Source organism: Zingiber officinale, chromosome 10A (genome assembly GCF_018446385.1).
Source record: "Zingiber officinale cultivar Zhangliang chromosome 10A, Zo_v1.1, whole genome shotgun sequence".
NCBI lineage: Eukaryota > Viridiplantae > Streptophyta > Magnoliopsida > Zingiberales > Zingiberaceae > Zingiber > Zingiber officinale.
The window spans coordinates 2,329,490-2,342,614 of record NC_056004.1 but is presented as its reverse complement, the minus strand read 5'-3'; the positions used below and the strand labels follow the sequence as shown (position 1 = coordinate 2,342,614).

General features: G+C 34.1%; 1 protein-coding gene across 5 annotated transcripts in view; it reads left to right on the top strand.

Moving 5' to 3' along the window:
• LOC122028127 (DNA mismatch repair protein MSH5) overlaps nucleotides 1-9,049 on the top strand; it is a 37,696-nt gene extending 28,647 nt beyond the window's left edge. For 3 of the 5 annotated variants that reach the window (XM_042587138.1, XM_042587140.1, XM_042587141.1), the window contains 19 exons: nucleotides 285-359; nucleotides 535-585; nucleotides 676-757; nucleotides 954-1,027; nucleotides 1,093-1,189; nucleotides 2,486-2,582; nucleotides 2,697-2,786; nucleotides 2,919-2,983; nucleotides 3,057-3,115; nucleotides 4,069-4,145; nucleotides 4,297-4,383; nucleotides 4,477-4,538; nucleotides 4,638-4,699; nucleotides 5,658-5,711; nucleotides 5,786-5,877; nucleotides 5,967-5,998; nucleotides 6,119-6,142; nucleotides 8,399-8,514; nucleotides 8,673-9,048. In XM_042587138.1, coding sequence (XP_042443072.1) covers nucleotides 285-359; nucleotides 535-585; nucleotides 676-757; nucleotides 954-1,027; nucleotides 1,093-1,189; nucleotides 2,486-2,582; nucleotides 2,697-2,786; nucleotides 2,919-2,983; nucleotides 3,057-3,115; nucleotides 4,069-4,145; nucleotides 4,297-4,383; nucleotides 4,477-4,538; nucleotides 4,638-4,699; nucleotides 5,658-5,711; nucleotides 5,786-5,877; nucleotides 5,967-5,998; nucleotides 6,119-6,142; nucleotides 8,399-8,514; nucleotides 8,673-8,789 — 1,413 coding nt within the window. In that variant the 3' untranslated portion in view covers nucleotides 8,790-9,048. Of the gene's footprint in view, nucleotides 1-284; nucleotides 360-534; nucleotides 586-675; nucleotides 758-953; nucleotides 1,028-1,092; nucleotides 1,190-2,485; nucleotides 2,583-2,696; nucleotides 2,787-2,918; nucleotides 2,984-3,056; nucleotides 3,116-4,068; nucleotides 4,146-4,296; nucleotides 4,384-4,476; nucleotides 4,539-4,637; nucleotides 4,700-5,657; nucleotides 5,712-5,785; nucleotides 5,878-5,966; nucleotides 5,999-6,118; nucleotides 6,143-8,398; nucleotides 8,515-8,672 lie in introns of all 5 variants that reach the window. The other 2 variants (XM_042587143.1, XM_042587142.1) reach the window with 2 other exon arrangements.
• Nucleotides 9,050-13,125: the final 4,076 nt, after the last annotated feature.

Sequence of the window (13,125 nt, the reverse complement as noted above, 5' to 3'; positions counted from 1 at the left end):
TTGTTTTTTTTTTCCATTGTAGCTTTTCCTTCAGTTTTCACCAAACTTTATTTTGTTAGATATTCTTCTGTTAAATTACGTTTATTTTTATCAAAAGAACAACTGAAATGTCTTATTAATTTCTTGTTGGTTTATTCTAATAAGCTGTTTTTTAAATCTTTTTTTAAAGATAATTTGTTTATCTGGTCATCGCATGACCAATCATGTTATTATCATGTTTTACTGTTTCTCTTGAGATATTAACTTATTTTTCCCTACTTATTGTTGCATGTTCTTGTATGCAGATAATGGGTGTTATTGATGTTAAGCGCTGCAAGAAGGGATATGAGACACTAGTGAAGGAAGGACTTTGCGACGAAGTTGAGTCAAATTCAGTCTCTAGCGAATTGAATATAAATCTAATTTTTTTTTCTTCTTTCATATATCATTTATTGTTTCTAAACTAGGAAACTCTTAGAGTAAAGTTGGGAATAAATATATGTACACTACTTCCTATGCATACACTTCTCTTTAATCTTGTAGCTTCAATGATAGTTGGATGAGCTGAGAACGGTTTATGAGGGCCTACCTGATTTCCTGGAGCAAGTAGAAGCTTTCTTTCCAATTACATTGTTCAAGTTGGACTACATTTTCTTGGCTATTATGCTGTGGTTATATTTGAGAATACTTTTTCAGGTATCAGCATATGAGAGTGCTTCCCTTCCAGTTCAGTATGGGTGGAAAAAGGATCCCTGTATAATCTATGTGCATCAAATAGGTTAGTTGTTGTCAATACTATAATTAACTCCGATGGTTTTCTCCATCATCAATAAACTTAGTGTAAAATTTTAGGAGAAGACTTGAACTCTCTTTTTTAATGTTTACATCTTCAACTTTTAAGAGATCATCATATTCCAAATTATAGCACTAGATAAATTCCACTTTTTAATGTTTCACAAGTTTTCATTTGCTAGGATATTTGATGTGCATTTTTGATGAGAAGCTTAGCGATGAAACATTGGGTAAACTCGAAGGTTTTGAATTTGCTGTAAGTTGTTTACAATTCTCAACTTGGTTTCAAAATAAATGCCAGCTGACATGAAACTTTTTCAGTTTTCTGAAGATGGAGACATCAAGAAGTTCTTTTATCATACACCAAAGACTAAAGAATTGGACAACCTTCTTGGTGATATTTTTCATAAAATTCTCGGTATGAATGCTCCATCTAAAACAAGGAGGTTTCTTGTAGCTCCTTTTTTCTGAGGGATGATTCTTTTTGAGGTAGAAGTTGCTAGAAGCTCTAAAATAACAAGATTTCTTTAAGAATGATTAAACTGATGCATTATTTGCCATCTACAATACTGGGTTTTAAAAGTCAAGCCGATTTCCTTTTTTAGCAAATAAAAAAATCTGGTTACTGGGTATTACAATCACTATCAGTAAAAGAAAAAATTTTATATAAGTTCAACTTTTATTTAGTGGGTCTTAAGAGTTGTTCAATGTTGGATATTTTATTTATAGTATTACGTTAGTAACTGTTGTTCCTTAAGATCAGTGCCAATATAATATTTTTACCCTCTCAACATTGTATTATATCATATAACGGTTAGCAAAAAAACCAACATACTCTGCCCTATCCATAAAAGTCTATCAGAAAAGGTTTAAAAATTTTCAGGATTTTTCAGCTTCCAAATCAAGTTTCAAGCATCGGAAATGTTGCATCTTGGAGTTCAGGTCAAGTGTTCAAGATATAAAACCCCCCAAAATATCTTTCTCCCATTCTATCTCAAGATGATATACTGCTAGTTTTTATCTCATCAGCTTTCATTCCTATTATGTGCATAATTTATGTTCAAATTAGTTAATTTTCTTTCATTTTCAAACATCTACACCCACTCTCTTGTAGTAAAATGATTTACAAGTTAGTCTTCTGGCGTTTCTATCCTCTGATTAGGTGACTGGAACCATAATCTCACTTATATTTGCAACACTTTTCTTCTTTGGTTTCAATTTCAAGAAGATAAAATTAGTCTTTGTCCTTTTTCAGTATCCTCTTTATCTCCAATGTATATAAGGTTTTACATAAGTCTCCTCTATGACATCTGTCTCTCAGAATAATATCAGCCTGTACTCGGTCTCATATTAACTCTTTTTTCTCACAAGCAGATGTTGGAACTCCTAATCTATAATTTTCATTCTATGATCTTGCGTGTTACTCATGTTGAATCGTTGGGATGGTGATCCTATGTCATTTACATTTTTTTAAATTATGTTAGAGCTATAGAAACTGTCATTGAAATCTGTTCATCTATTTCATTGAACATGTTTCCCTGCATTCTTAGTTATTTTGAGTAGTACACCAAGAACAGTTATTAGTTGTAATTTTATTGTTTCATTCTGTATCTATTTTACTCTTTTTTTCTATTTTGGTTTGCTAAATCGTCTATTAAATATCATGGTTTGCTTTGTCTGACTTGTGAGAAAAGATAACACTAAGTTTGTGCAGATATGGAGAGAGCAATTATTAGGGATTTGATATCTCGATTACTTAATTTTGTTCCCCAGCTAATCAAGGCAGTGGGCTTTGCAGCAGAGCTTGATTGGTGATCTCTCTTACACTTGGATGTTAGCTGCATTTTGACTGACTGATTTTAGTTGATTTTCCTCACTTATTACTCCTTTTATAACTGTATGCTATCCTCTGAATTCTTCATCAGCATTTTGTCGTTGGCAATGATTGCTCGTCAAAACAATTATGTGCGCCCCATCTTGACCCAGGATACGATTCTTGACATAAGGAATGGCAGGTATGTTTTTCACATGGTAAAGAATTTGTAGTTTAAAGTTGTTTACCTTGATACATTAGTAATCTTATTAGTGGGTAACATATCGTTAAAAAGGAACTCAAGTTATTATTATAATTTTACTTGATTTTTCAGGCATGTTTTACAGGAGATGACTGTTGATACCTTTGTCCCAAATGACACAAGAATACTTAATGAGGGTGACACCAGGAATTCATCTTAACTCTGAATTATGATTAAATTTATATCAGAGGCTTTATGTTTCTTTTTCAGGGAGAATAAATATCATAACTGGTCCTAATTATTCAGGAAAAAGCATTTATGTCAAGCAGGTGAAACCCTGTGATCATTTTTATTCATAATTGATGAATTTTACCATGATAATATATGAGTATAGCAGAGGGTTGCATTCGTTCTCTTTTTTTTTAAACATTGATCTACTGTTGGGAGCATCTATTATAGTATTACACTAATATTAGCAAGTATTGTTCTGAGCCAACCAGCTTAGTCGGTAAGAGTATACAAGTTATTGCCAAGGTAGCCTTCACGCGAACGTGAGTACTTGAGCAATCGCATATTTATGCTTGAAAAAAAAACACCAACAATTGCTTCACTTTTATGTTTGTTCAATTATAAAGTGATTCTTGTTCAATCTTTTTTACTGCTGAATGTTGATACCTGAAATATTTAACTGTACAAGGTTGCATCTATATGATAACTATCATATAGTTACATATGGGACTCGAGAAATCCTAGACCTAGCTAGTACCAATGTGGAACTAAATGCTCTGGACCTAAATAACCTTTTGACTCTAATACTATTAACAGTGTTTTTTTTTTTGGATTTACCAATGAAAAAGGGTTCTTACTGGATTGATATAATTTACAATTCTCATTTTTTTCCCTTTTCTTTTGAATAAACATAGCTGATTGTTAGTGTATATTTCAACTAAAATTTTATAAATCTTGGTTCAATTAAAGCTAAAATAATAAAAAATAACCTATCTAAATTTTGTCAAAAAAATATCCTAGGTATTTTTTATTCTGTTTTAGTAATTCTGTTGCTAGATAGGTTTGACACAATTTCCTATCAATTTTCACTTTATTCAACTTACATATTGAAATATCAATATAGCATTCTTCTGGCTAATATCCTTCCACTAAAATCTTGTGTTTTATTACTTGTTTGTAATTTAGCATGCATATCAACTGTATCAATAAAGTAAATACTTTAATATTTGATATTGTATGAATTTTCTCATATATAAATGAAATTTTATTGTAGGTGGCGTTATTGGTTTTCCTTTCTCACATTGGAAGTTTTGTGCCAGCTGATTCTGCAACTATTGGGATTACTGATAGGTTGAACATTAGGAATATCATTTTGCTTAAGTTATATAGTAATTAGGCTATTTTATCAATTTACTCTTTCAAGAAAAAGGAAGCAAAAAAAAACAGAGGCATTAGGTCTATTACGAATTTTCTTCCCATCTTTTTTTTTCCCCTTTAGCAGAATCTTTTGTGCTATGGGAAACAAGCCTATGACTCCTGAGCAATCAACGTTCATGATTGACCTCCATCAAGTGGGGATGATGCTTAGGTAAAATTTTTAATATTTTTTCAGGTACACATGATAATGTTAACACTTTTGTCTGGCATGTATGCTCTAAAGCATGGCTTCCGGTCTTTACAGACAAGCAACATCTCACTCCTTATGTTTAATGGATGAATTTGGCAAGGGCACTCTCACAGAAGGTTTGGCATTACTAGGAGCCGCAGCATTTGTTACTCCATTCAATTTGAGCAGACAAACGGGCTTATATTCTTTCTTCTTGCTTGCTAAATCATTTCTAGATGGAATTGGGTTGCTTGCAGCAGCTATTCATCATTTTGTGGACTATGAGAACCCACCGAAGGTAATGACTACATATTCTGCTCTTTTATGTAATCTTTTGGATATTTTTAGAAATATTTTAGCAATCTAGGTAAATGGTTTATTTCCCTATTATGATGGCTACCTTGTCTATATTGTGTATATAAACATGTAATAGGTCAGTCATGTTCAACTGAGAAAGAAATTAAAAGGAAAACAAATAATTCAAAATGATAACCTACTTGCCTAATAAATTTCTTTTTGTTGATATAAAGATGGTCTCTGCAAGATCTTGGCGTCCTTTCGGTTAGGAATCTTGGTAAAAACAGGGGAAACAAGAAGCTCTTGTATGGGAATAAAAGTAGCAAGCGCCTTTTCCTTTTCTGAGTTCAGTATAACCGTAGACAATGTGGCTTCAAAAGAGAACATTTTATAAAAAATGATTTCTTTCTAGTTGAAATTAATTTTTAGCCTCATATGCCCAAAATGCTAGTCTGTTTTAACCTCCCAACTAAATGTTATTAAGAAGTTTAAAATTGCAAAATTTTGTTAATATATGCACTATGTTGCATAGTTGCCATTGCTCTTGCTACTTTGTTATCATGCAAATCTGGTAAATCAGGAAAGTATCACTATCAAAACCATGTCAAAATGAGCTTGCATATGGTATTTTAAAAACATTTGCATTTCAATGTGAAACTCACTAGCCAAGCGGGACAAAATTAGCAGCTCCATTTATAAGCACATGCAATGAAATCTATTGATTGCTTAACATTTAATGAATCTACTATAATAATTGACAGGCATGTTCCTTTAGATGGTGATCCATTCCATGCAATATAAATCTGGCATAATTTAGACTATTAATTTTCAAAAATGTTTCTCTCAATCTTAGCTATTTCAATCATTTGATATTGATCATTTACGTTCTCCCCCACTTATCTCCCCTTCTCTCCGACTGTAGATTATAACATTTCAATTAATTCATCTATATTCTTCAGGTTCTCTTATGTACACATTTGACAGAGATGTTTGACAAGAGTTGCTTACCCAAGGTTTAAACAATCTTGTTCAAAGAGTTTATTTATATTGTAATATCTGAAATATGCAATTTAAAAAAATCTTGCAGTCTGAAAATATTAAATTCTACACAATGAGTGTATTACGACCTGATAGCAACTGTAGCTGTACAAGCACTGAAGACATCATTTTCCTGTACAGGTATATATTCATGGCTGGTTTTTCTTGCCTATTCTATTCTACAGCTTATATTGATTTCTTTTTTGTTGTAATTGGTTTTCTCTATCAAGGCTTATACCTGGACAAGCACCATTAAGCTATGGTATGGCTATTTGATTTTTTTTTCTTTTCAAGAAAAAAATTATTATGAGTGAAATCTGGTTATCTTAGCCATCAAATTTCTACTTCATTCCATAGTAACAAGATTCAATCAATATTGCAGGACTACACTGTGCAAGTCTTGCAGGTATGCTTCAAAAGAACCTCATATTTTGATTTTGTTTTTTCTTTTATGTCTAGGATGCAAAGCATATTATTTTAAGATGAAGGAGACTCACAAGTACAATAAGCATTTTACTGAGAGCAACTTCAAATTTTCTTGGCAAGTCCTGCTTAAACATAATTCTAGACTTCAACTCCTGTTTTATACACATTACAATACCACTACCATTTTTTGTGCACTATATCTTTAGGTGTAGGACAATATTGGTCCCTATTCTGGATGATAAAGATTCAAGATTGCACTAGGCCTTGATTTCAGCCAACATAAGTGCATAAACCTTATGAGCATTGATCGACTGGATAGAATCCATGCAACTGATCTCAAATGGTTGGGATTAACACACTTGTTGATTGTTAAGTGGTAAACTAGGGCTCTCTATCAGATTTGGGCATTCTACTTTATCCTAGTAGGTTGCTACATTTACACTAACTAGGTGCCTCTACTACATAAAATCAACACACAATATGCAATCTAAAAAATTCACTGTGGCTGCCCTGCACTCATGCAAGGATTTCACTAATCTTGACATAGCATAGGTTTGAAATATCTTATGACAAATTAGATGGGTCACTTTGGTCAGTGATTCCAAGTTTAACAAGAAAAAAATGGTGATCTAATTATTTTAATTCCTATTGATACTCTAATCATCATCAAACCCCATTTGTCCTAATTAGTTGGGGTGGGTTAATTCTCGCTCTTTTATTTGGAAATCTAGTCCAAACACATTATCACTAGATATCTTTCGTATTCTGGTTTCAGATCCACAATTATGGATAGAACTATAATGTCGTCCTACTATGATCCACAGTTATTCTGGTTTGGTACGATCCAAATCCTAAACCTGTATACCATATACTGTACCAAAAAATATAGTATAAAAAAATTCATACAGATGCCATACTGAAATTTCAGTTTATAGAAATCTCGGTATATTGAATTTTCAGTATATAATAAATTCCATACCGTTTATATTAAAATTTCAATATCGGTACGGTATTCGTAGTATACCGATACTAAATCTTATACTGATATCGAAAAATTCAATATAGTATAATATCGTACTAAAATTTTTAGTATACTAATAATATCAGTATGATTCGGTATATTTCGGTACTGTATGTGCGATATACTAAATTTTTGGTATTTTTTCCCCACTCCTATTGATAGGCATGCTTATGAAGATCATAATTTCGACCTTAGGATCATAGGATTCTACTTAAATTTCTCTAGATGATCCAAGTCCCTGTGGAATTTGAACTGAATTTGAATTTCACTATTCTATGCTCCAATTTTTTTTTTAGAAAAAAAAAACAATATAGGCGGGCAGATAGTTCCCTCAGAAAATGCATTAGAAGCAAGCCAAAATAAGACACAATAGTCCAGATATGAATCAAAGCTTATAGCAACAGATATTTAAACTGGTTAACTAAACACAAAACTAATGTAGGAATGACCATATCACTAGAATCAAGCACAACCAAAGACTATTTTTAAGCTAGGACCAGAAGAAAGATCAAAAGAATTTGCAGCCAGTAACCACACACCGCTCCTCTAAAAGGGCTAAGAGTAAGTTAAATGGCTCGAAGAAGTCACAATGAGAACTCTGTGGTCCAACCTTACGTTCTTAGTTAGGATCTCAAACCTAAAACCTTGCTCGAAAGATTATTTACCAGTCCCTAATCTCTGACTAAAGTTATTTTCTTAATCAATCTAATCAAAATATTGGTTTTAGATCTATGGCTCCCATGAGCTGGATCAGAAAATAGTGCAATTCTCAGATCAACCATTATGGCTACTATTTACCTTATGGCATTATGTTTACTAGTGATGTTACCTATTCTATTTCATGGTGATCAAAGCACAATGTTCCTTTCTCAGCCCTATTCTAACACCTAAGGATTATCATCATTGTCAGGCAATGGTAGTCCCAATTATTTAGGTTTGGTACATGATTTTTTTCCGCTGCAGGCCATTCAAAACATAAGTTCCTCCTCGGAGTAGAATTTTGCTGTAAATATGACCCCTATTTCTCTGTTTGCTATTTAAGAGTAAAATTGTATTGACTTGTTAATAAGCGATTTCTCTGCATTATTTTTTCCAATTCCTCTTAACAATTATCTACTCCACGTCCTTTTCTATTTTTAAAAGAAACGTCCATGCCATATTCTTTAGCTCTATATCATTTCTGGATGTCTGCATGTCATTGATACCACACTTTAGGAATACCTGACGAGGTGGTACAAAGAGCAGCTGATATTCTAGAGATGGTCAAGTATAAAAGGCCAATTGATCGTTTTGTGAATCAGAGATTATCAGCTACAGACCAGCAATACAAGGTGAGAATTAACTGGGATGAAGAACATGCATTATCCATAACTGAATATTTCATGAACAAATGTAGTTATCACCTTTTAACTTATCCATCATTTCATGAAACTGAAGAATGGAGTAAAAAATGTCAATTCAATTTTCTATCCCAACATCATAATCGCAGGATGCGGTGGCGAAGATGCTGGCTTTCGATGCTCACAGAGGTGATCTAAATGCATTTTTTGATGATATATTTCCTTTGGAGTGCAGCATTTCTGTGGATGCATGTAAGTATTCTTAGCGTAAATATATCTTATGTCATCACGTATTCTTTCCATATGTGAGTTCTTTGACATCAGCAGCAGCAAACTTATTGCTATAGTCTAAAGTCTTATAACAAAAAGAGGACGCATTGATCTCTAATATCTACAGCGGATTGCACAGCATCTCAAAGTGCGGGCACAGCTTTAATGGGTTAAAATTTTGCATCAGTATTGTCACTTCATCACCCCTATAGTTCGTTCCTGTGCACAATCTTTATGACATCGTAAATTAATGCTAACTGATGACAACCCCTCATAAAAAATTCTGCCAATAAACAGCATGGTGAAGTTTCCCTAACATATAGCAACCCCATCATAACTGGATTTTCATCTCTTAGACATTTAAAAAATTTCAAATCTGCAACAACGTTTAGGTTCTAGTGTCAAATATGACATCCATTTAATTTTCATCTAGCCATCGTTTAGTTGATGTGGCATTAGCGTGGTAGAACATTAGTTCACCCACTCCGATCTATATAATCTGTTAATTTCGACCAAGTTTCATCCTCTTCTGCCATAAGGAATCTAACCTTTTTTTTGTCAGTGTGCTTTCCCTTACACTTCACCATCATGCCCTATGTCTCTTCCCCACCTCCATTTCTTGATTTCACATCATCATTGAGGATACTTATGCGGTGCTTCCATCATTGTTGTCTAGCTTCATCATCACCTACGGAATGTCGGATAGATAGGAGACTTGGAGTTCTTGTAGGTCAAGCTAAAGGAGATTCTATGGTCCTTAACTACACCTACAACTTCGCTTTAACCCTTGAGGATTTCATCCACTGCCAATGCAGTCTCCTGTCATCATTGATTCCATCATTGATTGGGCTGTCTTGAGAAATCTTTTTCTTATGTTTGCTTAAGCTTCTCTCAGGCATTGCTGAGATCAACTACATCCACATAAGTTTTCCGTGCTTTCACGTCATCAAATGAATGCCACCATTGAGATCAATAGTGCAATCACATTGGTGGCGTCTTGTAGTCCTTAAATAGATCATCAATGTCACCACTTATGTTGCTCGCCATTCTGCTACACCACACTGGTGATTGACTTTGCCATTATCCATAGTTACAACTTCGGAGATGGGAAGTCTACTGATGTCCTACTTGTGGAAGGGTGAAGTAGTGAAATTGCCTCCTGATATTGAAGTGGGTGTGACTCAAGGCTCGAGCATGGGGCACACACTTGCGGTGGTAACATCAATGCCACTAAGTTCTTGTTAGTGTTGAGGTCATCACGGTGCCTATTGCTGTGACCAATTTGGGACAAGAGTAGAGGGTCTTAGCTTAGATTCGGGTTACGTATTTAGGAATTTTTTTGAAATTATTTATAATTAATTCGAGTTTCCAACATTTAATCACAATGGACAAATGACATAGGTCTAGATGGTAATGTGGCTGGATAAAAATCAAATGGATGAGAAATTTGACATTAAAATTTAAATGTTATAGTATATTCAAAAAATTTAAAAATACTGAGTTATAAATATGGCAGATCATTAATTAACTCCTTATTCTTTGCGCAATTTGGACTACCAAAATCCCGCTTTCCAGGACATAATTATTCCACTTGATATGTATAGTGCGGGTTGGATTTAGACGGTCCAAATCCAATAAAGACACCTAGGCTCGAAAGCTTAGAATATGATAATTCCAGATAAAGCATTATTTTTAAGGTAATCGGTTTGATTCTATAGAAGCTTTTCATCGGTTATCAGTATAAATCGAAAAACATATCCGATGATTAATCTAGAAGTTCAGTATCTTTTCGTTTCATTTCTTATTTAGAGAATTTTTTTTTACAAATACATCATAACTGGGGATCGAATTACGAATATCTGAATGATAATTTAGAATTACGAATATCTGAATGATAATTTAGATATCCTATAGTGACGCTATAAATCCGGGGATTAAAAATTTAGAATATAGCAACTAGGAAGCTGGCCGATGCTGATGGGCTTAGTATGATTGATCACATGGCAATCACATTCCTTGATGTACCGTGTGTGCGATTAGGATGGTGGACGGTCACCAAATGCTCACCCATCCAATGGCCCAATGCCATTTTTCTGAAGCTAACTCTTTATTTAAATTTCGTCATCCTAGAATATTTATACTGAACATTTTCTACCGAATATTTGTATTGTCACCTTACTGCGAATCACTTGGATGTAACTAGAGCCAGACAACACCTACAAGTTAAAAGCTGGTGCGAGGATCAAACAGGAGATCTTAGTGGAGCCACAGAGCAAGACTAGTGTAGTGGGTCGACAGTGGACATTAGCCAATCCCAATCACGTCATTATTTCTATATTTAATCTAAATGCCGTCCCTATCAACCTAATTGATTAGTACGCAGACGGCATCAGAGCAGACACTCTATTGCAGAAAGAATCAAACGTTCCTTTCCCCCAATCCCAGGCATCCTATTACTAATCCCAGATCCCAATAACATGCATGAAGCTAGCTAGCTAGCTCTTAGCTGGGTTGTTTTAGTTGCGTTTTTTAAAATGGGAATAAAAGGACAAGGATTCTTCTTAGAAAAAGATGGCACTGGTAAACTGGACTGTAACATGTGTCAGATTGTGTTACCGCCCCGTGCGAGTCAGGGTGGATATCCAGTTAATTCGATCTATAAGTTAATTAAAAATTAATTTACTATTGACTAATTCGAAAATCAAAATTTTATTTAAATTGAATTAACTAAATCAATTATTTCGATTAATATTAAATTAACTGAATTTATTTAAAATAATAATAAAAATATACAAAATTAATATTAAATTAACTAAATTAATCCTCATCCCTAAGCGTAAGAAAGCTCAATTAAATTTCATTTAGGTTTTTCTGGAATATTTTGGATCAGTGTGGTTGTATCATTTTGTTTACAATTTTTTAGTTGATATTGGGTATTCAATTTACGTTGATTAATTTTAAAGATAATCAATCTAGACCTATAGTTATTAGAATAAATCAGAAAGTATACCGTGTCCATTAGTCTAACATTTTTAGATCAATTATCAATTAAGAAAAAAAATCATTTGTTAATTTGTCAAAGTTGAAACTTGATCCTTAGATGTCTGTGTAATAAGAAAGCATCATGCGGCACAATTGTCCTGGGACCCTTTTGTTTACAATTGCATAGTGAAGACCCTTTTGTTTACAATTGCATAGTGAAGAAGTAGAGCATCTTGTTTATATTTGGTTTCAAACCCTCATTTTCTTTGATCATGCGAGTAATCTTTCAATATTTCAATATTGGGTACAAAAATATTTATCTTTTTCCTTTATTTTTTAAATTTAAAAAATATTTAAATTTGCTCTTGTCTATTGATAATTTGTATAAGTTTATTTTTAAAATATCGATTGTTTGGTTTATCGCATTATAAATATAATTAAATACGTATGAGTTAAATCACATATTAATTTAGACTATAAATTGGCTTTTAAATCAACTTGCAATATGATTATTTACCGAAAGTTGGCTTGTTCAGATTAGTTGGCATCTAAATTAATCATTTCAGAAGTACTCACATCTAATGGTTCATGATATAGGAGTTTTGTGTCCCCTCGGATGGGTCTAGTGGCTAGCGTATGAGATGTTACCACTCGGATGGGTCTAGTGGCTAGCGCATGAGGTGTTACCACAATGAGGTCTAGGGTTCGAATCTCGTCAAAACCGAGGTAAATACCTCTCTTATGTGCTAGTCACTATTCCAAAGGCTAGTAGCCGCCCGTGATTTACCTCTTCCGTGTTGACCTTGGGACGGGTTGGCGGAGGCGCTGAGGGCGAGCGTATTCGCCTTTTGCCACAATGATATAGGAGTTTTCTGTCCCCTCGGATGGGTTTAGTGGTTAGCGCATGAGGTGTTGTCACAATGAGGTCTGGGGTTCGAATCTCGGTAAAGCCGAGATAAATACCTCCCTTATGTGTTAGGCACTATTCCAAAGGCTAGTAGCCGCCTGTGATTTACCTCCTCCGTGTTGACCTTGGGACGGGTTGGCGGGGGCGCTGGGGGCGAGCGTATTCGCCTTTTGCCATAATAATATAGGAGTTTTCTATGTCCCCTTGGGATGGTCTAGTGGTTAGCACATGAGTTGTCACCATGAGGTCTGGGGTTTGAATCTTGGCAAAGTCGAGATAAATATCTCTCTTATATGCTAGTCACTATTCCAAAGGCTAGTAGTCGTCCGTGATTTATCTCCTCCGTGTTTGTCCTAGGACGGGTTGGTGGAGACACTAAGGGCGAGCATATTCACCTTTTGCCACCATGATATAGGAGTTTTCTTGCTCGTGTAATGGTAAGC